General features: G+C 50.1%; 1 protein-coding gene across 1 annotated transcript; it reads right to left on the bottom strand.

Moving 5' to 3' along the window:
* Positions 1–15164: 15164 nt before the first annotated feature.
* On the bottom strand, positions 15165–23187 carry DUSP7 (dual specificity phosphatase 7). The gene is made up of 3 exons (XM_075052648.1): positions 22398–23187; positions 19596–20024; positions 15165–17022 (listed from the first exon to the last, which is right to left on the bottom strand). The coding sequence occupies exons 1-3, from the start codon at positions 22807–22809 to the stop codon at positions 16715–16717; spliced, it is 1149 nt and encodes a 382-aa protein (XP_074908749.1). The 5' UTR covers positions 22810–23187; the 3' UTR covers positions 15165–16714.
* Positions 23188–23964: the final 777 nt, after the last annotated feature.

The raw sequence follows: 23964 nt of genomic DNA, 5'->3' as shown, positions 1-23964 counted from the left end.
ACACCTAGCACAAGACTAATGATGTAATGCAAATAATTAAACATAAAATCATGGTTGGCAGTTGACACAAGGGAGTTGGTTGGAACAGCTCATAGTGACAGTTTGTTCTTCCTTTGCCCTAATACAAGTTGCAGAGGTGAAAAGTGCTGTCCTGCCTAGCAGGATCGTAGTGCAGTGGAGACGAGGACCCCTCCGAATTTCCAGACCAAATAAACTGCTTGTTAACTGTTTGACCAACTGCAGAGGAGATAACTGTCTGGCTCTGACTTGCTGGCACCCTGCCAAAAGAGGTTAAAAAAAAGAAAAAAAAAACTTCACACTCCAAAGACTTCTGAAGCCTTTTAGAAATAAAGCTATAATAATAAAAGGAGATCTGATCGTCATAAACCATCAATACTGAGCTTAACTAAACATTTTCCTCTTTTGCAGCTGGACACTAGAGCTAGGTGTACAACTTGGAATCAAATGCTCACCAAATGATTAACTCCTTTGTCAGTTCACAAATTAGCCATGAACAGACTTCAGTTTTGATGACTTTACTCATTATGTTCAGTTACTCAGTGTATGGCTTATGTGAATATATTTCAGCTAATAGATAATTCACAAATTATTCCTTTGGTTGCCCAAATTGCATGGTGACTTTCAAACATAAGATCACCTAAATCACCTATTAAACTTGGATTCCAAGTGGAGACAGCCTTAAGGGACCTGGTTTTCTAGACACTGCTTATGGCCTCTCTCACCACTAGTTTGGGGTGAACCTCCATAGTCAATTTTAAAAATCTAGGCCAGGTTTCTCTTTTATTTTAAATTTGAAAGTCATGGAAAAAGTTTCCAAATTACAAACTCGCATTCTGTGGACACTCCTGAGAATAAACTATTAACATTCCCATGAAACTCTTAAAAAGTGCTGCATGCACAGCCAGAAGCCCTATGTGCCGTTTCCCTTTGAATCCTTGTCAGCTGTTTTTTTTTCCCTGAAGGCTTCATTGAGCTCTACTGGACATAAATAAAAAAGTTAAACACTTCCTTTTCTGGTATATCACACCAATTGATATTTGACTCACAGACCTTCCAGGTATAGAAGGTTTTGTGTTCTTAAGGGAATGCGTCTCCAAATTGAAGCCTTTTTTGTATGTTTTCCTGTTTACACTTCCATTGTGTTGCAGTCGTAGTTTGCATTTTTTTTTTTCCATGCAAAGCAACAAGCAGTTTCAATTAACAAATTACAGATTCCTGTAAATATTCTCTACTTGGGGAGGGTAAAGGAGAGGGTTTGGGGACAGAGGAAGAATAAAAAACCAGAATAAGGGTTATAAAAGTGAAAAGTAAACAGGCTAAGTGACTTCTTAAAAATCCCTTGCACAGAAGACACCTGTCCTCCAGTAGGTGCAACAGAAGCAGTCACATGAAGCAGCAAAAGGGGATATACTGAGACCCAACAGCAACTCAAGAGCAGTGAGGCTTGCTAAAAGCCATTGGCCTTTATCAGAAAGGCATGCCAACAGCAGAACCACCCATTCCTCTCAGTCTGTGTCTGCAGGAAACATGATAAAAACCTTCACCAAAATATAAATAAGGAGTCAGGACTTGCCAGCTTGTTATTTTGCACGACAGCCGTGCCACAGGGGTGCTGCCTGGGATCACGTCCCTGCTGACTGGAGTACTGAAGAAAGTAGGGGTCAAAAGATGGCACCCACTCTAACCTGGCTCTCACTGGTTATTTTGGAGCCGTGCACGCGAAGTCATGTTTAGAACCAGGAAGGAGGAAGACGCACAGACTAGAGGTAGGCTGTGCTCTCCATTCAAAGCTTTGCTCTGCTCACCAGGAGTATCTGACCGCAGGCAATTAAAACTGGCTCTCTGCTCTTTGGTGTTGTTTGTTGCTTCGTATTCTTGTCCGTGGTCACTGGTAATGGAGCACACAACAAAACTCCCCACTTTCCCCACCCTGCTCTTCCAAACACAGCAGTTCACCCAAACCCCAAGACTGGGTGCTCACCCAGGAAAGGCCTCCACTTTCAGGAAACTGGTTACTTCCACCAAAGCTGCATTGGTAGCAAGTTTAATGAATGAAGAATGCCCTAAGGAGAAAGGAGACAAGCGAGAGTTTGGCACAGAGCATCCACCCCGCCCTGCTCACTGAACACCAGTCCCTCCCAGTGCTGTGAAGAGCATTTACCAGGGCTGCCCCAGAGCTGGACCTGGAAGTCAGCCTGTCCTGAAACCCCACCCCAAGATCCTCCTGTGTGCTCTGCACCTCCTCCTGGCTGAGCCTTCTCTTCTTGAGGGCTTCCCATACGTCGGGATGCTGCTGCCTGCGTTTCTCCAGGGGACACCTTCCCAGGTGGGGATGGCTACAGATCAGGACTCCAGCATTTGGGTACTCTGGTGTGACACCTTATGCCTATGCTTAGCGCAGGCCTTGGGAGAAGAAGGCTGGGCCACGAGGTTCTGGTGAAAGCTGGTTTGTTAAAAGCTCAGGGCTCAATCCCTGCTCTGCCACAAACTTTCTGTTCGTGGCTTAGTCCAGGGCCTGCTCACAGCCTGCACAGGACATCCCTTTCTATCTGTCTCCTGCCTGGCTGAGCACCCTATGGCTGGTGTGTGCCTTCCACAGCCTGCAGCACAGGGACTGCCCTTCCTGCAGCAGACCAGATCCCAACAGCACACACAAAACAAGAGTTCTTGAATCTGTCTTCTTTCTGCAGCAAGTCTAAAGTCTCGCTCCAGTCCTTCCACCTTCCCAAACTCCAGTCCCTCACCAGGCCACTCGGGGCCTTGCAGGAATGCTGATCGCTTCAGCCTCACAGCTCCTCACTGCAGGGTATCTGTCATCTGTAAAGGGGGAAATATCACACAGCAGCACCTGGCTAGCAAAGGATCAACATTCAAACATCCACGCTACAGAAGGACTCAGGGATAAAACTAATAGATAAGGGCAGGCTTTGACCTGTGCAAAGGCATGGAGCATCTGGCAAGGAGAAGACAGCAAAGGTCAAATCCAGTAAGCTCAGTGACCAGGCACAGAATTTTAGCAGCAACCGTGGAGCACCACAGTCAATGTTTTCAGACCTGACTGGCAACCAGGCAGGATTAAAGCTCCACTTATAAAATTATAAGGTTAATAGATGTTACAAGCACATTACCAGGTGTCATGACTTGCTGGAAGCACATCCCCAAAGACAGCAGAAGCAATTACAAGCACTCTGTTCACTATTCAGCTGCATCAACCACCACCATAGGCACTACTTAGCAACCCTTTATCAAAGTAAACTTAGCACAAAGGAGGATCTGGTGTGCCCACACCACTGTGTATGTCCTCTAAGCCAGCCTGCTCCCTGACTGAGTTCATCTTAAACAGAGCCCAAATGCATCAGTCATTTTAAAATGAAAAAAAAACCCAACAAACATCAACAAAACACCAACCAAAAAAAAAAACCCAAACCAGCCATTGGAGCTAAACTGTGCACTGTTTAGAATAAAGTAGAACCCTTAGATCACATAACCTGCTATGATGAAGAGAAAACAACAAAGAAAACCACCTGGGGAAGAAATAGAAGTTCACATGGCATGACTCTTCTGCTGACTTTCAGGCAAAAATCAACTATCCTGGGAAGGCCAGAAATGATAGAAAATGGGAAACTAAGATAAGGATGGCCTATGGATGGATGAAAGGCCTTGTCCTAACTCATACAGGAAGCTTGGGACACAGAACTACTGTATCACTCTTCTTAAGCCAAGCCTGGTGAGATCTCCTGTCCAAGCTGGACTACGTAAAAGGGACAGAAAGTTTCTAGGAAGCAGCAGGGGTTTTGTACATCTCTGTAGCTTCACAAACTTGGTCCAAGACAAGGCCTGTAAAGTGTCTGAAAGAAGGAGCAGTGATCAGCCCAGAGCTGAGCAATAAATAAAACACCAACATCATCAAGCACCTGTGAGCAGGATGGATAGTAAAAAGCCAAACGAGTCCAAACCCGCAAGGACATGACGGCATTTTCCAGGAACTTGCGACACCGCCTTCAGGGTGGGGATGAGCAACCAGTGTCCACACCTTGTTGCATTTTAGTCATTTGTATGCTTATGGGATCATACTTGGAATACCAGCTGCACATGAATATGTGGCTAAGGACCCTCACACAATCCTGTAAAGGCAATTCATTTCTCACAAACATGCACATGCTCTCACCCTGCTTGCAAGTGAAACAGAGAGACATCACAGGCTCTGCACATGGTGCCATGATGTGGATAGGACAGGGACAGGTAGGAGGCAACTCTTCATTTTAACAAGTTGTCTAAAAAGGTTCATAAAAGCAACTGTCTGTAGAGAACTCCCCACCACAAACAGCTTCAGCACACTCCACCCAGCCCACATGAAAGGTGAGCATGAGGGACAGGCCAAGTCTCTGACTGGTATAGGCTCCAGCTAGGGGTCTAGGCAGGGGAAAGAAACACCCCACCCCACCAACCCACTCATGCTAGAAGAAAAGATTTGTGGTTTTCTGCATTTTCAGAAATGCCATGCAACATTAAATATCCGATGGGTATATTAGCACATCTGCTTCAGGAAAAAAAACACAGCCCTTTTCTCTTATTTAGTGTTTTACCCAAATCAAAACTGAGAAATAAAGTACTCCATCCATGCACTGCAGCTTGAATCAGTACACAAGTGACAAAAAAATTGCTTTTAAAGACACTTTTCCCTGTTCTTTTCTCAGGCTACTCCTCCTCTGGTGACACAAAGCAGAATCTGTCTCTTCCCCTCTGCTGAAGCTGAGATCAAACAGCAACTTTACCACATCATAAGTTACAATTAAGGCTACTCCTGAAAAAAGATGATCCTTCCCTAACTAAATGCTAAAGCTCTCCTGGCATTTCTCTTCCTATTGTCTGTATCCAACCCTGTATTTATAAGATTAGCCTTAAATTAGGACAGTTTCCTCATTCTTCCTTCACTCTTACTACAGCCTGGTTCCTGGGAATCTGATCCTATCTTCCACAGAGGTTACTCCCTGTTGATAGGAAACATCTAGTGTATGTGGGCAGGAAGCGCCAACAGAGGATAATGAGGATTAAGAGAGAGTCCTTGTTATGACTTATCACCACAGCAGATCAGGAGACTCAGTGGGCCATTTGATCAACAGGAACATTAGGAACTTGTCTCACACTCCCACACAATGTCTCACCCCACTGTGGTGTGGGTTAAAGTAGCACACAGGGGCTTTGAGGGCAGGATGAGTAGCCCTGGACCATCCAGCTACTTCCATGTCATCCAGTTCTTCCTAACCAGAAGCACAGTACTTCAGAAGTGATGGGAGAGGACAGGTCAAAGAAAGAGAATCCTTTTGGAGTTGGTTTCTTGCCCAAACATTCCTCAGAGGAGAAAAAGAGGCAGGTTTGTCCCCCCAGGCAATGGCTTTCCATCACCTAAGGAAACTCTTCATTTCAGAGTAATGGGTGCTGGTGAAGGACAAGATGTTTCTGTTGGTACAAAGCCCCTCTCCCTGCTTTGGCTGTCCTACACTACATTGCAATGTCTGTTTGATAACAGATGTACAATAACTTCAGAAGTTTTCTCCTCCAGCCATGCACTTTGGCAGCTCTCTTGACTGAACAGAGAGAAAGAGAGCACAATACCTCCAGCCTCCATAAAAGCTCCTCACACACACACAGTTGCAGTGTGCCACACATGGCTTACTTCAGGACAGCATCTTCTTGGAAAAGTAGAGGAATCAGAGCCACTAACTGTGGTTGGATCAAGCTTCATCCTGCCCTGTGTCCTGTCTTCAATGGTACTTGATAGCAGCACCTAGGGAAGAGTGCAAGAACAGGCCAAGCATGTAGCTATGTTTCATTACAAACACTTTCCCAGGCTCCAGCTATTTGCAGCTACGGGACTTTCTCAACAAGACTGATATATAAAAGCACTCAATGGATTTTCCTTGCATTACTTACTCCAATCTCCCACAAACCTACATAAACAGTTCTGTTCACCACAGATTCATACAGTGCATTTACACAGTTTATTCTCAGTTCTTTTCCTAGAAGTCGATTGTTTTTGGGTTTTTTGACCATACTCAGAATCAAGCCTTGCTCCTATAGCCCAGTTCATTGCACTTCTGCGATCTCTCTCCCAAGTGACGTTATCCTGTATTGAGCCCATTGCACTGCATTTTAGACTAAGATGGCCCCCACTTGCCCCCGGATTGCTTTGCTTCTCAGCATCATATGCTGCAACCCCACCACTCCACATTGCAAAGACTTCCTACAGCTATTCAGTGCAGGTTTGGGGTTTTGCTCCTCTGAATAGTTTGCAAACTTCATCATCTGCCACTTACTTCTCTTTATCATTAACAGACATATTCAACAGCTCTGGCCTTTGACAGGCCCTTGTCGTGTTTGACTGATGTGAATTCTCTATTGGGAAAGCTGGCCTGTCACCTCTCAGTCTTTTGTTTCCCATCTTTCAGCTTATTATTTACCCATTAGAGACCCCCATGAGATATCCCGAAACCCTGAGAGCACAATAGGACCTCTGGCTGGCCAGGGTCCAGCCACCCATGGAGTATCTTGACAAAGACCTATTTTCCCATCTGCTCTCTCAGCTCAACTCCTCAGCTTGCAGGCCTCAATAACCTCCCCCAGGAAGGCTCCCAGTTGTATCAGCAAGGCAAGGAGAACAGCTTCACCCCAGGCACAGCGCAGTAGTTAACATTTAGTACGGACTGACACAATGTAATGGCAGCAGCCAGGCACCAAGGAGGCTGAGCATCCTTCACTCTGCTGAACTCAAGCTATGCCAGACCACTGCAAGAAATTCCTGGAGCTCAATTTCTTTTTCCTGGGGGTGGGGGGGGCGGGCCTTGAACAGATCCCCACAGAAACACTACCAGGACTTCCTCCTGCAACACCCTGGGCTTGGAGCAGCCACAAAGAGAACTGTCATTACTCAGCAACCCAACTTGCTCCCAAACCCTGGAAAACATCCGGAGAGAAAAAAACATGGCTCTTCCTAATATCCCTTCACTGGATACTATTCCTCAGTCCTAGGGAGATGAACAGAGCAGAGTCTTTTCCCCTAGTGACTATCTTCCATCCTGCCACGCAGCCCTCCTCCCCCAGATTGTCCCTGTGGATTTAAGTCTTCACCTCCCAGCCACACCATGCTTTTTGCAAAGTGCTCCTCCAGCCTCCTCCACCCCAGAGCTACTTGCATTTCAGCACCCAGACAACAAGCCTCAGGAAAAGCACCTTCCTCTTCTTTCACAAGGAACGGATGATTGCTTCAGATAATGGTATTAAGTGAACAAGTTGGACACTGAGCAGCAAGATTAGTTCCCACAAAGACTGGGTAGTAATGAGAGTGGTTAAAGACAGGTAATGAGTGGGTGGCATTTGTCAGCTTCATAATGTAGATTATAATTTGTTTATTGCTCTTGCTACTGCTTTCGCTGCTGTTGGAATGCAATTAAATAATAGCGCCTATGAGTCCTGCCGAGTATCTGTCATCCCTGACCTACAAACATCCCTGGGCCTCTGCTGCACATGCAGTAGTACTGGACACGTGGTGGCATCGCATGGCCAGTAGGAAGTATCCCATGGCTCAGGAAGAAAAGTGAAGAACTCCATAGACAAAACCAAATGTATCTCCACAAGGAATAGGCTCACAAAAGTTTTGGAGATTCAAGAAAACTAACCATCACCCATTCATAGTTTCATTCACAGTTATTTCAAGACAGTGACATCTGGGAGTTATTCTGGACTGCCAGAGATGAGAGCTTTATTTTAACACTGAGGCAGGGAAAATGTTCTTGCTTGCAACTCACCACGAGTCCCATCTCCAACGTCAAATGCTGCATCTCTTGGTGGCGACCAACACTAGCTGCAAGCACCCACCATTTTCCAGGGGAGCCAGCACGTATGATCCAGGAGTGCTTTTCACAAGACAGATGCTCCTCTCCTAAGAGGATCTGTCTTCTCCCTTCCCATGTGAGAGGGGTCTGGCTAGCCTAGTCTGGGGGATGAGGCTGCAGGCACCAGACTGATACAGACACTCTGAGAGGAGCGTGGACAGGCAACAAGATGGGGCTTTCCTGGCTACTGCTGGTTCAAGCCATAGCTAGGAAATGACAGTCCCATCATATTGACTGGAAACTGTAACTTAGTAGAAGCACTGATTCTGTATCAGGAATGCACACTGGCAGACAGCAGCTTCAAACATGACTAGATTTGTTTTATTAAAAATACTGGCATTTGTAAATCTTCCTTCATGCACACACACACACACTTCTCTCCACTTTTACCGCATTTAAAACTAGACTGGGAATTTCTCTAAAACTGCCTGAGCAGCTGCCAACACAGGAAAGCAACAAGCTGGCTGCTCTGGGCTTTTTCAGATAGTCTTTGTGCAGCTCAGCCCCTTATTTGGACTCCCATCAGCATGGCACCCCTCAACACTAGCACCTTCACCATGTTCTGCTGCAGGACTCGCTGGATGGAGGCAGACAGGGTCAGTGGAGAACCTCTGCTTCACTAACTTTCAACAACAACCCTCCTGCCCCTCCCCAAACCACTTAAGTCCTTCCCTTTGCAAAGAAAAACATACTGCAGGGACATAAATAAAAATCAGCGGCAAATTTCGGCACTGAACTGCACTATCAGTGCATGTTTGGGCACAAGCTAGCGCCCACTGAAGTCAGCAGAAGTTTGGAAAGACAAAACACCTCCCACACAAAGGAGAGACAGAGGAAGCAGTCAGAGCTGCGAGGCAGATAAGCTGCCTGTTAGAACAGGCTTGGACTGTCCTAGCAGGAAGATGTTGTCCAATGAGAGGGAAAGCTATTTGGGGAATGAATGAATAGTGAAGCTTCTTGTTAAAAAAAAAAACAAAACCAAACAAACAAAAAAAAAAACCCACAAGACTTTCCCAAACATATCTCTGAGCTTTCTGCCAACTGGATGCAAGGCCAAGACATGCAGGAGCCTGCTTGAACCTCTAGTGCAGGATCATTCAAAGGCAACAGCCTGAATGGGGGCAGAGGGAAGGTGATGAATGGCAGCGAGGACACAGAGACAGAGCTGACAGCAGAGCTGATCCTTGTTCTGTTAGAGGAGAGGGCAGCTTTCTGCAACCTCAGCACCCTGACTCCCCCCAAACTTACATCCAGGATCCTGCTTGGCCCTCGGGGCTGTGATCCTGCCTGGACCACTACCTGCTCCAAGCAGCAGGGAATCAGCCATCCAGGGAGAAGAAGTGGCAAATTTAGAGTAAGACCCAAACAAACTGCATCACTGGAGCAGAGCCGTAAATCTTCCACCAGGTACAGAGCACTTCACTGCCAGGATTGTATGGTAAAATGATGGATCCAATTGACAGCTGCAGTGGTGAAAGGAAGGAGAATGCCTACCCCAAACCCAAAGTCACAACCCCTCTAACTGAACCCTTCATACACATTTCACTTCAAAATCTCCCATACAGAAAAATGCTGTCCTTCTAGGGTGTTTCATCTGCAAACAAACCTCAGAGCTCAGCTTCTTGCTGGCACAAGGCTTTCACTAATGCCGTATCAGTGACCAGGGTCTCGCCAACGCACCAGTCTGCTCCCTCCCACTTTCTGCAGGGTTTATCACAACAATTCACCTCTCAGAAGAAAACAAGGCAAAACCACAAGCCAAACTAGAGCAGTCCTTACAAGAAAAGGAAAGGAAAGAAAAAGACAACACAGACCAGAAAAAGAATAAACTTCATAAAAGCAAAACCCCAAATCATGAAGAATCTCCTTTGAGGCAGTGATGGGAGATGAGCAGAGAGATGAGAAGAGCAGAGTGCCTGAATACAGAGACTTCCAAAATAAAGCAGCGAGAAACCCAGCAAATGACTTTACATAAGCCAGATGTTTCTGCAGGGAAAGAAAATAGGAAAATATATAAATCTGTCTGGATTCCCCTTCCTCCACTCATGCTTGGTTCCCTCACTGGATACTTCTTAAGGCCCTACATGCTCTCGGATCACTTGCAGCACAGAAATAACACACATCCCCCCAAATCTCCCTATGGCACAGCCAGTCTCCATTTCTAACATGCTCTCATGCCTCTGAGAGAAAGCCAGGGCTCTGTTCTCCTGCAGAAGGACCATAGCTTTGCAGAAGCAGCTGCCAGGTGAAAGTACCTCAAATCCCAACAATCCGAAGAAACAGAAAGCAGGGAAAGCAAATAAGGATAATGCAGAACAAGTGCAAGTTCAGCTATGAGCACAACCAACCAGAAGGGAGAAAGAAAGGCCAGAGAGTGCTGGCAGTCTTACCTTGCACCAGGCAGGGGAGAGGCGTCCATATTGTCCCAGTACTGAGGGGCCCACACAGCCCACAGAGGCTCGGCACCAGCAGTCTGGGGCTGTACAGCCAGCCTGGGTGTCTGTGCCTGCCACATGATTAATTCCCAACCCTTGACTGCGCCATCAAAGCTGAACCACAGCATCTGCCCTCACCCAGCTCCCAACCTAAAAACACGATCGCGACATGGCCGAGCAGGGCACCGTGGAAGTGTCAGGGAGGAGCCCGGAGGCACAGGAACTTACAATGCCATTGCAAACAGCTCATAGTCTCTGACAGCTGGCGCCAGCGCCATCACAGCTGCTAAGGACTGGTGCCACCATCGTAGGCTGAGGGGTTCAGCTGCTGCCAGCCACACGGCGTCTTCTTCCCCCTGCTCTTCATCCTCCCACGACTCCTTCGCAGGACCCAGCTGCATTTCTGTACCACCATGATGGCCAGGAGCCTTTCAGGCCTTCCCAGGCCACCAGCTGGGGTCCTGTCAGGTACCACCCAAGGTGTCACAGCCGCTCCTCAGGTGTTTTGGAGAGGAAAAAGGTGAGAGCAGAGACAAAGCCAGGCTAGGAAAAGGAGACAGTCCTCGCCGAGGTGATTTCCCACACACACGCTACAGGCCTTGCTGGCCCAGGAAGGGGGGGCTGGTGCACCCCTCTCAGGGCAGCAGCGGCAATGACAGGAAGGGGCACGCTGTGGAGAGGAGGGACACAAAATGGCTGCCACTGCCCACCCTGGGGAGAGAGCTGCCCTCATCTCCACACCATATTGCTCCCTGCCTCACTGTTTCCTGCCAATTTAAGGCAGATACCACACAGATGCCACGCGAACAGCCATTTAAACTTGAGCATGGCCCCCAGGAAACAAGCACATTTGCTGCTTCATCGTCACGTCACTAGCAGACCCACGTGTGGCAGCCCAAACGCCACACCACCCAGCTCGACACAGCAGCCCTCAGCACCCGCTTGTCCCCATCCCAGCATGGCGAGCCTCCTCGGTGCAATACAGCTGCCAGCACACAGCACAAGTGTTGCCTTCACGCCACAGTCTTGTAGTGGTGTCTCCTACCCAAATGTCACACCTGGGCCAGGGATCCAGCAGTGACCTCATGGCAGCTCTGGGCAGCCTTGCGATGGCCCACCTTGCTGGGCCACACAGCAAGAAGGTCAAAAGACAAAGCCAGCAGAAAGGGGAACTTTGCAGCTTGACTAGAGGAACTCGCAGGAACAGGATGTGGAAGCTGGATGGGACTCCCATGAGCTGCTCTCCGTGCCTGCCGAGTATTTCCTCAGTGCCCTCTCATCCCAAATTACGTTTAGCCAGCCCAGCACTCTGACCTCAAGCATGATTAAGAGAAAGATTTGAGGAAGCACAGGAGCAAATGGCACAAAACCCAGAAAAAAGCCCACTTTCACACACTTTCCGAGCAGCCTAGAGCATGACTATCACAGCTTGTGCCAGCCCGCTGTAAATACAGGGATGTGTTGATTAGCTGAACTATTTACATGCCTTTGCAGCACTGCAAATAGCCTGATTTGCTCACATAAAGGATAAAAAAAGAAAATAACAGCCCACAAATAACCTGGTTACCTTGGAAATGTGAGCACCCAAATTCAGATGGTGGCAGGAAGCCTGCTTTCCCACGTGCATCTCTGGGTGACGCAACAGCAGGCAAGTTCAGAGCTGCAAAGGTTGACTTGCATCATGCTGAGAACGTGTTTGATGCCACACCAAGAAATAAGGGCCTAGGAGAGGGGTAAGGGTAGACACAAGTGAGGAAAAGCAAGCTGCAAGTAACCCCAAAGCCCCTTCCGCAAGCTCATGTCCTGCTCATTGGGGTCCTGATGTTGCCTCCACCACACCTTCACACCTCCCTCCTGCGGTTGTTTGGGGCACATCTCCCCTACCTTTGCATTGTCTTCCTATCATTGCCTATAACCACAAGTAATCCTCACTACACTGCCCTGGGAACCTACTCTTTCATCTCCTGTTTCACAAGATGCCAAGCAGTCACCCTCATGCTCAGGACATACCTGCTCTCCTTGCCCTTCCCTCTCCAGCTGGGGTGAGCAGCCAGGCCCTGCCAGGCAGCGTGGAGGGAAGCAGGATGGGATGTGCTGTGCAAAGGGCTGCTGGAAGCATTCAGAATCAGCTACCTCGGCTTCCTGGTAGGGAACTGCAGAATTTTAGCTCTACCTATGTTCAGAGCTTTGTGCTTTTGCCATGACTTGAAACGGAGGGAGAAACTTTTTGAAAGCACCTGGGACAGTCATCCACAAAGGAAGAGAGAAAAAAGAAATAAAAAATTCCAACTCATATTGCCTGAGGGCTTGTGGCATCACAAGTGAAAACCCAGGGACAGCAGATCACTGTGCTCAAACAAGAGATTACCTGGTTTTGTAGAGCAGAGCACCACAGAGCATCTTACAAGCAGATTGTCTGGAATCAATGGGTTAACCGAGAAGCTTCTCCCTGCTGCGTGTGGGAAGCGGTATCTCCTTGCCAAATTCCACCGATCTGAACATAACCAGCTTTCTCACTCAGCCCGTGCTCCTACGCTCAGCTAGTGCTCGTGCCCGCCTCTGCAAAGGAGTATAGACAGACCCCACGCTCTCTTTTCTCTATTTCTCCAGCATTGCCCCTGTCCTCATGTCAGTTCTTGTCTCCTCACTAAATTACAGGACATAAGGTCTCCAAGGAACCCCCCTAGCCAAGAAGCACAGTGCAAGACATTTGTAAAACACTGATGGCTGAGGACCAGCCAGGCTGGCTGCTCCCTGCTGTAGAGGCCAGGAAGATTGGAAAAGGCTCCTTTGGGTCCTAGAGGAAAGAGCACTTGCAGGTGGCAAGATGGTTTTCAGACAAGCTATCGCCTTCCTTTCGCAATGGGGCTTTTAAGCGCAGCAGTGGCAGGACACTCACAACAGACTTGCGCCTCCCAGGATCAGGTACTCCGAGGGAGCTGCCTGCTGAACACCAGCTCTTCCACCAAGGCCATTGCAAATAGCAGCTGTGCTGTTTCAGCCAGCCACAACTCAGCTACTAAGCAAATGTGCTTACAGAGCTAATGCTAACTGCTAATACCCTATTCCATACCTTAGCAGAAAAACATAAGAGGAAATTAGATGGAAGCAAATAGAGCCATACACCCGACAAGCTGTTCTGCACTCCTTCAGTGCACAGCCAGCCTCCAGCATGGTTTCATATCTTCCTCAAGAGCTACTCTACCATGTAATTACAGGGGAAAACTTAAAGGTCTTCTTTTCCCTGCATAACAGGTAGATTTTTATTTGTTGAGCCACAAACAGGCCTCTAAATCAATATATAGATTCCCATCATGCAGTCAAGGAGTAAACAAACAACTTCTCACACACACACGCTCCCTTGGATTCTGCTTCAGCCTCTGACTACCTCCCCTGCTTTGCAATGGACTCTGTACCCATCAGCCTGAGCTCCTTCTGGAATAAAACTAGCTATATTTGGTGCTCAGGCCCTAGAATTAGAAGATCACACACACACACACTCACTTTGAGGAACTGAATAGATACTAATTTAATTTCTTGTATTTAGGTTAAAACAAAGAATGCTGGGGTGGGGGGGAGCAGGGCACAGAACCCACTCCTGCTCAGTCCTGCCCAGCTATGAGCAGAGGCATAGGGAGCCAGAGCTCCCTTAGCTGGGCTGCACTCAGGCACCTGGAGCCACGTTTCACCCTAAAGCACCCTCGTCAGCCCTTCCAGGTTTCCCACAAACAGCTTGCACCCACAGCTGGCAAGGACAGGGGGACAAGCCCAACACCCGAGGGTGCAGGAGGGGGCTCCTGCTCTCCATGAGACCCAGAAGTCAGCGGGTGGCTGCCCACGAGGCCACAACTTCTTGCTTTCCTACCAAAATAAAGTCTATCACAACAGTTGTGGGCAAGGCCTTGCCATGCCTTTGTAGGCCACGCTTAAACAGTGAACAAAAGTATCTTTAGTTTATCTATTTAATTTTGGCACAGAGGAATGGCTGGGGTCAAAGCTGGTCCCATTCTCAAGCTGTTCTTTGTTCTCCGGTTTATCCAATACCCCATATCCCTCTCCTCGCCCTCCCACCTCTCCCTCTCCATTTTACCACAGGTCTTAAAAATTAAGCTGTGCATGAAACCAAACACCACACTTGAACACTGCCCAGCAAATGCTCTTCATGGTCACAGAAGAACACTAATTGACCATAAAAAAACGGATAAGAACAGCGTGCCCTTATATGGGCAGAGGCTAGACAAGCATCTGACACAAACATCATTTTTAAAGAAAAAATAATATTTATTTGCAATATAAACAAAGTCCCAATATTGGATCAGTATATATAGGGTCACTAATTTTCCTTCATAACTCAGAAAACAGAACCATTCCTCACTACCAAGCTCTCATTTGTACTAATCAGAAGATGCATCTTTTTTTTTTTTTTTTTTTTTGTCCTTTAAAGAAGAAAGACCACTAACAGCACAGGAAGCCTTTACAAACCAGCTTAGCTGTAATGCAATACAGATGCACTGTCAAAAAATCCCTGAAAAAATAAATTCCTCCATGAGGTAAGATGCAATTAGGATATTCTCAATTTTCTCACTCGCAACCGTACTTACGCCCATTCTCCCTTCCAATGACCCACGATCCCAACATTGTTGCAAACAAAACCCAACGAACAAACAAACAAAAAACAACCAGAAAACAAGAAAGAGAAGCTCATTCCAACACTCTGGTAACATCTTTAACAAAAAGAACAGTTTCAGGATGTGACAGCGTCAAACATTCCTCCAGACGGAGATGATTTTTTTTATTATTTTTTTCTTTTTCTTGAAAAAAAGTACAAAAAACTGGATATTTAGAAAAAATCCGTGGCTTTTTTTTTTTTTTTTTTCAGTTACATGAGAGTTAAAGTGGACAGGGAGGGGGGAGAAAGGAGGGACTACATTGCAGCCAATAAAGAAATCTCCAAATCCATTCTGCCCTCCTCCCAGAAATTATTACCACTTCCTCCCCTCCCGGCTTGGTATAAGGTGTTTGCCAAACACTAGCCAGAAATATAAACAAGTCTTCTCAGAATAGAAGGCACGGCATAAAGTTATTCGAAAGAGGAAGGAAAAAAGAAAAAATCAGAACCTCTGTTGAAAGCTCCAATCATCTCAGAATTTGCCAGTTAATATATATATTCATATATATATTTATAAAAAAATTCTCTGTTACAATGCTCTTATCATTTCCACATCTCTTCACTCCCCTCACACGCTCCATGAGTGACGATTCAGTCCTGTCCCACTACGCAATCCTCGCTCTGCTCCAGGCACTCGCCACGTTCCCCCCTCCACCCCGCACACGTGGGAAAGAATTGAGTGTGCACGAGAAACGCCAACATCACAACTACCTTCTGTACTCAGGAAGCTGGAATGGTTTTGGGCCAGCTGGATGACATTAAGTCAGTCAACAGGCAGCAAAGAACGAAGCTGGGCTCAGACATGCTTCTACCAGCTCTGGAGGCTACAAGAGTTTTACCTCTGGCAATAGCAAACAGTGTTTTTGGCAGGGGTGGCGTTAAAAAAAAAAAGCTTGCGGCTTAGTCACCTTGGCTGAATCAGTGCAGAGTTTGTGATTGTGAGTGCAGGAGTGGTGAAGGGGTTGCGTTTAAGCCCAACTGGCCTTCACACATAACAAAGCTTCCTACCAGATGCTAACAACAACAGCAGCAGCATGTATCTCTCTCTGGAGTACCCAGTAATATGCCAGGACATACCAAGGCTTCACAAAGTGTGCAAAATGCATTTGGTCAATATAAACATTTGATTAAAAAAAAATAATAAATGATCAAACAAGAAACAGAATAAAATACTGGTTTTGCAACCTCGTCTGTACAAACAGTCAGGAACTTACATATTTAAAAAGAGTTTGAACCCAAAGCTCGAGTAAGATCTACCTTTTCTTTTTTTAAAATCAAAAAAAAGTAAACTTGGGTTTTAAAACAGTCTTGGCCCAACACCTTTTGTTCAAGGTTTCCAAGTGCATAAATCTCCTCACTTTCCACAGCAAGCTAACCCCTGGTAGCTCTTCACATGTGTGCGTGCTCTGACAGTCCCAATGCACCCAGGAAAGCGGTTATTGCCGGTAACAGCTGCGTTCAAAACGCTGTAACATCGCCCGTATTAAATAACCCCCTGTAAAAAGACTACCTCTTCAAACCACTTTGATCAGGATACTAATGAACGGCATTAGCCTTCTTAAAGCAGCGATCAGGCACCTCTGCCCAGAGAAGCTAGTCCTTTCAGAGCTGCCTGGCAAGACAGATATTTTTGTAAGAGTTGAAATGCTCAAGAGAAGCGATTCGATGCTCGAGTTCCCGACCAGGTGGCATCCCCTTCATGTGGACTCCAGAGTGTTCAGCTGAAACAGGTTGTGGTTGGTGGGGGTGGTGAAGTAGAGCTGTTCACTGGGTGAGCGGTTGTCACAAGGGCTGTTGAGTCCCAGAGTCCTCTCAAAGTCCAGGAGCTGGCCCATGAAGTTAAAGTTTGGGGAAATGTTGGATTTTTTCCTTTTCACAAAGTCATAGGCATCGTTCAGGGACAAGTTGAGTTTTTGCATCAAGTAGGCGACAGTGACTGTTACGGACCGGCTGATGCCAGCGAGGCAGTGAACAAGGATCCCACACTTCTTGGAACGGGCCTCATCTGAAACAAGACAAGGGGAAGGGGGAGTCTATTATTCTGCACCAAAAACACATGGCTTTGGAGCGGGGCCAGGTGGCAGCTGCAAGCTCCCAGGACCAGCATGACTGCCAGAACTGGATCCCCTGCTCCCAGTGACACCATCTCGTGTCCCTTTGACACCCACATCTCTCCCCAAAGGGCTCCTGAGATACTCCCACCAGACGGCAAAGCTGCACATCCCCATTCCATACAGCAAGGCCAAGCATCTCACCCACTTGAGAAGCATTAATCAAGCCTGGCAACAGATCCCTTGCCTAAGGAGCATCAGTACACTGCATTCAAACAGAGAAACGGAGTAACCCGCCAAAGGCAGGTAGAGCTGTAGACAACAGCTCCAGGGAGGTGCTGGTGGTCAGGCATAGCACACCCACCTCAACACCAACTAACTGGGGAAGGCTGCGCACTTGATGCGAGGCTATAGCCCAGCACCATGCAAGCTATTCTCTTCCGCTGCTCTTGTCCTCCTTCTACTAGAAAGTTATGTGAATGTAGTCGAAGCCAATTTAAGCAGAGTCTGAAGTGCAGGAACTTCCCTTATTGTGAAACTGTTCTTTAGGATTGACAGAAACGCACTTCACCACAGACAAACGCTTGTGTTGAAGGAGACTCTCGGGATGAATCGTAGCAGGGAGCAGGAATGCAGGCTGGACCAAAAAATGGCGAGAGAACAGCGACGAAATTTCCCCTCCCTTGCCACCGATTGAAAAGCACACACACACCCATTGTCTCTCGCACAGCCGGAACAGCGTGATCCCTTTATGAATTGACATCTTAGTGCTGAAAGAGGGACACGCCGCTGAGAGCGCTGAATGCACGCAAGTACCCAGTGCTGCTTACTTCTGGGCAGCCCTATTTGAAGTCAGTCATTTGACTGAGAGCCTGGCAGGGAGGGGGAAGGTGGCAGGAGAAAGAGGATCCTCGGGCAAAGCCGGAGGTAAGAGACACTCTGGCACCGTGAGCGCAAGGAAGGGCAAAGAAGATTTAGGCAAAACAAAATCCAGACCCAAGCCACAACAGGTTTTCTGCCCCAGCCTCCAAAACCAGGCAAGAATTTCCAGTACAGTGGGCAACTGCCCCCCAGCATACCCAGCCCCCCCCCCCCCAGTCTCTCCCTGTTCAACATTTTTCTGAGACATTTTTGCCTTTCATCTGACCTGTGCCACATTTCTTGGTGTTTGGTTTTAGAATGAGGTAATCCTCCATTTCCTGTCATTAACTGGAAAGCTCAAGTGCGGTGCTGCTCACAGAGACATCGTCTGACTGGAGCAGACCGATCCCAAATGCCACACGCCAGCAGAGACCCCACACCTCACCCCTGATGTTTAATACCACACTCCCTGCAGAAAGTGCAGGTGGGACATCAGACAGGCCCCTGCTGCCATACTGAAGCTGCCTCTTCTGACCACAATCGTGTTATTGGAGGACAGAAGCTGGGGGCAAAGGAGAGCACGTAGGAACCAGGGTTTCCAAAGGCCAAAAAGCCGCCGAGGACCTACCACTGCTCTGTCCCATTTCAGGTCTTACAGCACAGCAAGCAAGCACATGCAGTGGGATCCAAAACAGGGAGGGGGTAATGAAGCAGCATTGAAACGGGCTGCACAGATTTCAGTCTGAAGGTAAAGGTTCCCTCGCCTTTACCTACACCAATGTTTTTAACCAGATATGAAGCCACAGGTCTTTTAGTAGTTAATGGTGGTAATGACTACCTGTGCCATTCACCCCCCATAAATCAGAACTGATTAGGCTAACAACCATCATCAGCAGACAGCACAGGTCATGCTGGAAGTGTACATCCTTATTCAGTCCGACAGACACCTCTCACAGAAAAAGAAGCAATTTTCAAAGTCAACACTAGCCTGGGAGAAGAGATCTGCCCCCCTCCCCACAACCAGTCAAAGCTGTCTCAGGGGCTGTCTGCACAGCAGTTTTTCCAGCTGAGCTCTGCAGTGTAATTATAATCACTAACTCATTGTGTTGACACTTACCTTAGGAGAAGTATCCATACAAGGAGTTAGTTATGCTAGGGTGACTTACAGCGGGATCACAACTAGACTAGCAAATCCCCTCGGGAAAAGAAAACACCCCTCACCCCCCCAGATTTTAACCACACTTGGGGCTAAGGAATTGCTGGCACCAGTCACGTTAATGCAACTCCCATCAACACTCATTCCTCTGAGCAAAACGGGCAAAGAAGCTCCACGCTGCCTCGATTCAGCCATTTCACACAAGCACAAATCCCCATACAAGGGCAAGAGACAGCGGGGCCGGGTCCAGCGGGGCCGGTCCTACCACTTGCAGGTAACCCAGCTGAGGTGTCTAAGAGGGCTGAATTTTGGAAGGGGAGGCCTCCCTGAACCCAGCCAGAGTGACACACACCAGAAGTGTCACCTCGGCAGCATGACGCTCAGCTGCTAAGCTAGCGCCGATGCTGTGCCCCGGAGAGGTGAGGCCAGAGATGAGCAACAGCCCTGGGAAGCAGCTTGCCACATTCCCAAACGGTGAGTATGAAAAGAGATGTTCTGCCAACTACCTACCAATGAAAGCAATGGCCTCGGGAAAGAACTGCGAGAGGTTCTGGCTCCAGTGATCTGAGATGGGAATCTGCTTGTACTTGAACTCTCCGTCATGCTCAAACATGTTTGGCAGGTTGGGAGTCACATTCAGGATGTATTTAATGCCGTATTTGCCAAGGACATCCAAGTTGGTCGAATCTTTGGCACAGCCAAGGTACAGGTAAGGTAGGATCTGGACTGGAAAGGCAGGCTGATTGTTAGGGATGGGGCTCCCGTCTGACTCCGTGGCACTGCTGGGTTCCCTGTCGGATTCACCATCCGAGCAGTCGGAGCTTATCCGCAGCCCTCCCAGGCCAAGGACCGATGCCGGGGGAGAGTTGCTGGGTGAGGAGCTGTCAAGGTTCGTCTCGCAGTGCTCCGAATATTCGGTCTGAAACTTGTTAAAGCCACCTGAGAAGGGGGAAAGGAGAGAGGGAAGGGGAGAGGCAAAGAGAAAAAGATGTTTTGTTCTTCAGAATGGGAAATCCTTCTACCTGGACACGTGCATGTTACTTAGAAAGTCTTTACCAGCAAAAAGTTGGTATACCTTCAACTTCACACCAAGAAAGGCATCTCCCTGCTCCCTCATCTTCTCTGGGCAGACTGCTACTGAGCAAACAGGTCCCAGGAAGCCAAAGAGGGTTTCTTACGAAGTCTAATATTGCTTGTGATAAACGGGCCAAATCGCAATTGCAAAGAAACAAACATCCAAAAATAAAATCAATGGCAAGAGACAATCTTGCCTTGTTTAGCTTCTCAGAAATATGGGTCTGGGGCAGTTTGGGCAAGAGCTATAATGCCACCTAGACAGAAAAGCACAAAAGTATCTGTGTCTGAAAAGATAAAGCAAGAACAACAACCACATACCCAAGCCCAGACACTAAAACGCAATCAAATAATTCACCTTCAAGCAGCAAAAAAGGCCATAAGCATTGCCAAAGTGCGATCCTTACACTTACTTTATCCCTACAAACACATTTTGCAACAGAGCAGTGTCACAGGTTTGTTCTTCACCCAAACCCCAGCAGGCTCGAGGAGGGATGGGACCCTTCGTGTCTGCTCCTAAGTCCTTTTCTGCGGTTCCTCAGCTCAACAGCTTGGGAAGGAAGGCAGAGGCAGGGAAGCAAAAACCCCACCAATCTACCTCCTTTCCAGGCAATATTAAACCGGAGCTCAGCCATCAGTATCTGACACTGACAAATGGTTTAATTAGAAAGGCCTCCTGGAAACTTTGTTAGTGGGTTCGGCGGTTGTGGCGGGGTCACTGAGCAGGACAGACAGCTCCTGCCACATCCATTCATGAAAAAGGCTCGTCCTCCTCCTCCTCCTCCCCCCCGCGCCGCCAGACAGCGCCGAGGAGCCATTTTGGAATTTTAATTGGAAACATTTCCCACTGAGGCTCCCGGAAAAAGGCAGAGAAAGGGGCTCAGCTCCTCCCCTGCCCATCGGGGAGAGCTTAGGAGTAACTTCAAAGCCGCTCCTTCTTGCTAGGGATGAGGACGATGGGGAGAGAAATGGGAAGACAAAGCCCATCGGGAAACCCCAAACCGGGGTGGGATGGGGGACTCACCCACCGGCACAGGCAGGGAGCAGAGGGATTGGGGGGGGGGGGGAAGAAGTGGGATCAACCCCTGTGCTGTGCTTGCCCACCCTCCCTCCCCCCATGTCCCCTCGGAAGGAGGTTTGTGCGGGCAGCGCAGCCCTGAAGGCCGGTCCCCAAACCCCTGCCTGTCCCCCTGCCACCCCAACCGCGCACCAGGGGCTGCCCCGGCTACCCAAAAAGGGGCTACCAAGAAGCAGCAGTGTTTTTTTTTTAAAGAGCTGCAAGTGGTAACTTTCTTCACCACTCTCTCCCCCCCACACACAGAGACTCCTCCGCTCTCCTGTTATTTCTGCCTCAAACCCGCCACCCAGCGACCGCACTGGGAGGACTGGGAGGATGCGAAGGGTCCCAGCAGCCCAGCTGTGGGCTCTGCTCAGCCCGCTGAGAAGGCCTGCTGGGATCTTTCAAAATGGCAAACCCTCCCCCCCAACCCCCAAAAAACCAAAAACCCCAAACCACCCCAACCCTCACGAATGTGCGGGGCTCGGCTCCCCCCCAGCAGGGCTCCCCGCTCCTCCATCTCCCGGTCCCGGGGGAGCAGCCGGGCTGCCCCCCCGCTCCAGCCCCGCCGGCATTTCCAGGAACAGGGGGAGAAAAAACGCCAAACGCTCAATTTTCGGAGATGGGGGTGGAGAGAGAAAATGAAAAAAGGGGAGTGCTCTCCTGCGCCCCCCCCCCAAAATCTGGCCATCCCTTCCGGAGGGGCTGGAGGAGAGCCTGGCGCCGGGGCGGGGAGCCCCCGAAAGGCCCCCGCCGGGGAGCGGAGGCGAGGGGCGCCCCGGGGGGGTGTCGGCGGTGCCAGCCGGGGTCGGTTTGGGACAGGGCAGCGCTGGAGGGGACACCCCGGCGGTGTGTGTGGGGGGGTCCCTCTCGCCTCTGCCGGGGAGGCGACGCAGAAAGAAGCGGGGCGCTCCCGGCCGCTTCCAGCCTGCGACCATTTTGTGCGGGGGATTAAAGCAGGATGCGGGGGGGGGGGGATTTAAAAAAAATACATAAAAATAAACCAGGCAGAGGGAGGTGGCGGGGGAGGAAGCAAAACGACCCAGCCACCTCCGGCCGGCCAGGGGATGGGCGCCCGGCGATGCAGGGGCCGTCCGGGGGCTGCGGTGGGGGGGGATGGACAGACGACAAGGGCTGCGGTAGCAGGACCGGGCTGGAGGAATGGGGGGGGGGCACCTCACCTTTCAGGTAATAGGCTTTGCAGCCGTCATCGCGCAGCTTCTGGAGCAGGAGCCCCAGGACGGAGGTGGCGGCGCCGCCGTCCTGCCAGTCGGCGGTGGCCTCGTCGTAGAGCAGCACGGTGTCGGCCTTGCAGCGCTTGACGAAGCGCTCCTTGTCCTCGTGGTTGGGGATGATGGAGCGGATGGGCAGGTTGCCCTTCTTGAGGCGGCGGAGCATGAGCCCGGGGATGGCCAGGTTGATGGCCGTCTCGATGTGCGAGCTCTCGAAGAGCTCGTGGGGGCGGCAGTCGAGCAGCAGCAGCGAGCGGCCGCCGCCCGACTCCAGCTCCTCCTGCAGCCACTCCGCGCTCTTGCACGGCATCGCCGCAGCCATGGGCGCCCGCGGGGAGCTCCCCCAGACCTGCGTTTTCATGGGGCTCGGCAGCGGCGGCCGCCAGCGCCCGGCCCACCGGCCACCCACGCGGCGGCCGGACGCGGCCCCGCTCCGCCGCTTCCCCCCCCTCCACCCCGGGCCGGGGCGGGCTTGCGCCGATGCCGGACGCGGCGCCGCTGCTGCACGGCCGTGGGTGCGCGCTGCCCTGCGGCCCGGAGCGCGGCGGCGGCCCCCGCTCTGCCCTACGCGGTGCGCCCCATCCCGGCGGCCTCAATTAAAGCGGGGCTTCGCCGGCGGCTCGGCGTGTCATGCCTCGGGAGGCGGGGCGGGCGGCGGGGCCGGCCGAGCGGCAGCACGCCCCGCCCCGCCCGGCGCGGCGCGGCTCGGCTCCGATCGGCTCGGCTCGGCTCGGCTCGGCGCGGCTCCGCGCACAACGCAGCGGGCGGCGCGGCCCCGAGCGGAGGCCCCGCCCCCAGCGGCGCGTCACCGCCTCCCGCCACGCCCCCAGCGCCAATGAGGGGCGCTGGGGGGGGAGGGGGAAGCGGGTTAGGTTCCTATGGGCAGGGGGCGGGGCCCCGCGCCGCGCCGGCGGCGGGGGCAGAGCGCGGGAAGGCGCGCGGGAGGGGTGGGCGCGGACCCCGGCCCGGCCCGCCGGGACCCCCGCGCTGCCGCCGGGGCAAAGCCAGCCCGCCCGGCCGGGCCTGGAGACCGCCCCCTGCCCTCCGAACCGTTCTCTGCCAAAAGTTTTCAGGAAAAGTTAACGGGAGTGAAGTGCCGCGGCCCACGGGGCGGTGGGTGTGGAGGCCTGCGTGGGTTTTGAGTGGGTCGTGCCCAGCCCTGCCTCGGTCTTTGACAGCAACGCGCGGTTCCAGAATAAAATTGACTGAGACTCATTAAGCCTCCGGATTCAGTTTCGTTCTCAGAATGAGCTTCGAAATAGATCATTTTATCTGAGCATCCTCGTTTATTTTTAGAGTATCTTCCCTATTGGTATCCACTACTATAAATACAAACCTTTTGTGCTGCAATAGTGAAATTTCAAGACAGGAATGTAATTGGAGGCATCCTTCTGGTTTCCTTCCATCTTTTACATGCCTTTGCATGTGAATCAGTCCTCTGGTACCAGAAGTTTTCCGTGCCTCACACAAACCGTTGCTGTTACAAAATAGATTTGATCTTTCTCTTTTTAATGAG

Source organism: Buteo buteo, chromosome 21 (assembly GCF_964188355.1).
Source record: "Buteo buteo chromosome 21, bButBut1.hap1.1, whole genome shotgun sequence".
NCBI classification, from domain to species: domain Eukaryota; kingdom Metazoa; phylum Chordata; class Aves; order Accipitriformes; family Accipitridae; genus Buteo; species Buteo buteo.
The sequence above is the reverse complement of the archived record's forward strand: the minus strand, read 5'-3'. Positions and strand labels throughout refer to the sequence as shown.

What these genes read in the sequence shown, in the direction of transcription:
- DUSP7 (XM_075052648.1), bottom strand. Translation starts at nt 22,809, where the DNA reads ATGAAAACGCAGGTCTGGGGGAGCTCCCCGCGGGCGCCCATGGCTGCG. An exon ending in CAAAGCCTATTACCTGAAAG is followed by an intron (nt 20,025 to 22,397) that starts GTGAGGTGCCCC and finishes CCCCCTTCTCAG; the next exon opens with GTGGCTTTAACAAGTTTCAG. An exon ending in CGAGGCCATTGCTTTCATTG is followed by an intron (nt 17,023 to 19,595) that starts GTAGGTAGTTGG and finishes GTCTTGTTTCAG; the next exon opens with ATGAGGCCCGTTCCAAGAAG.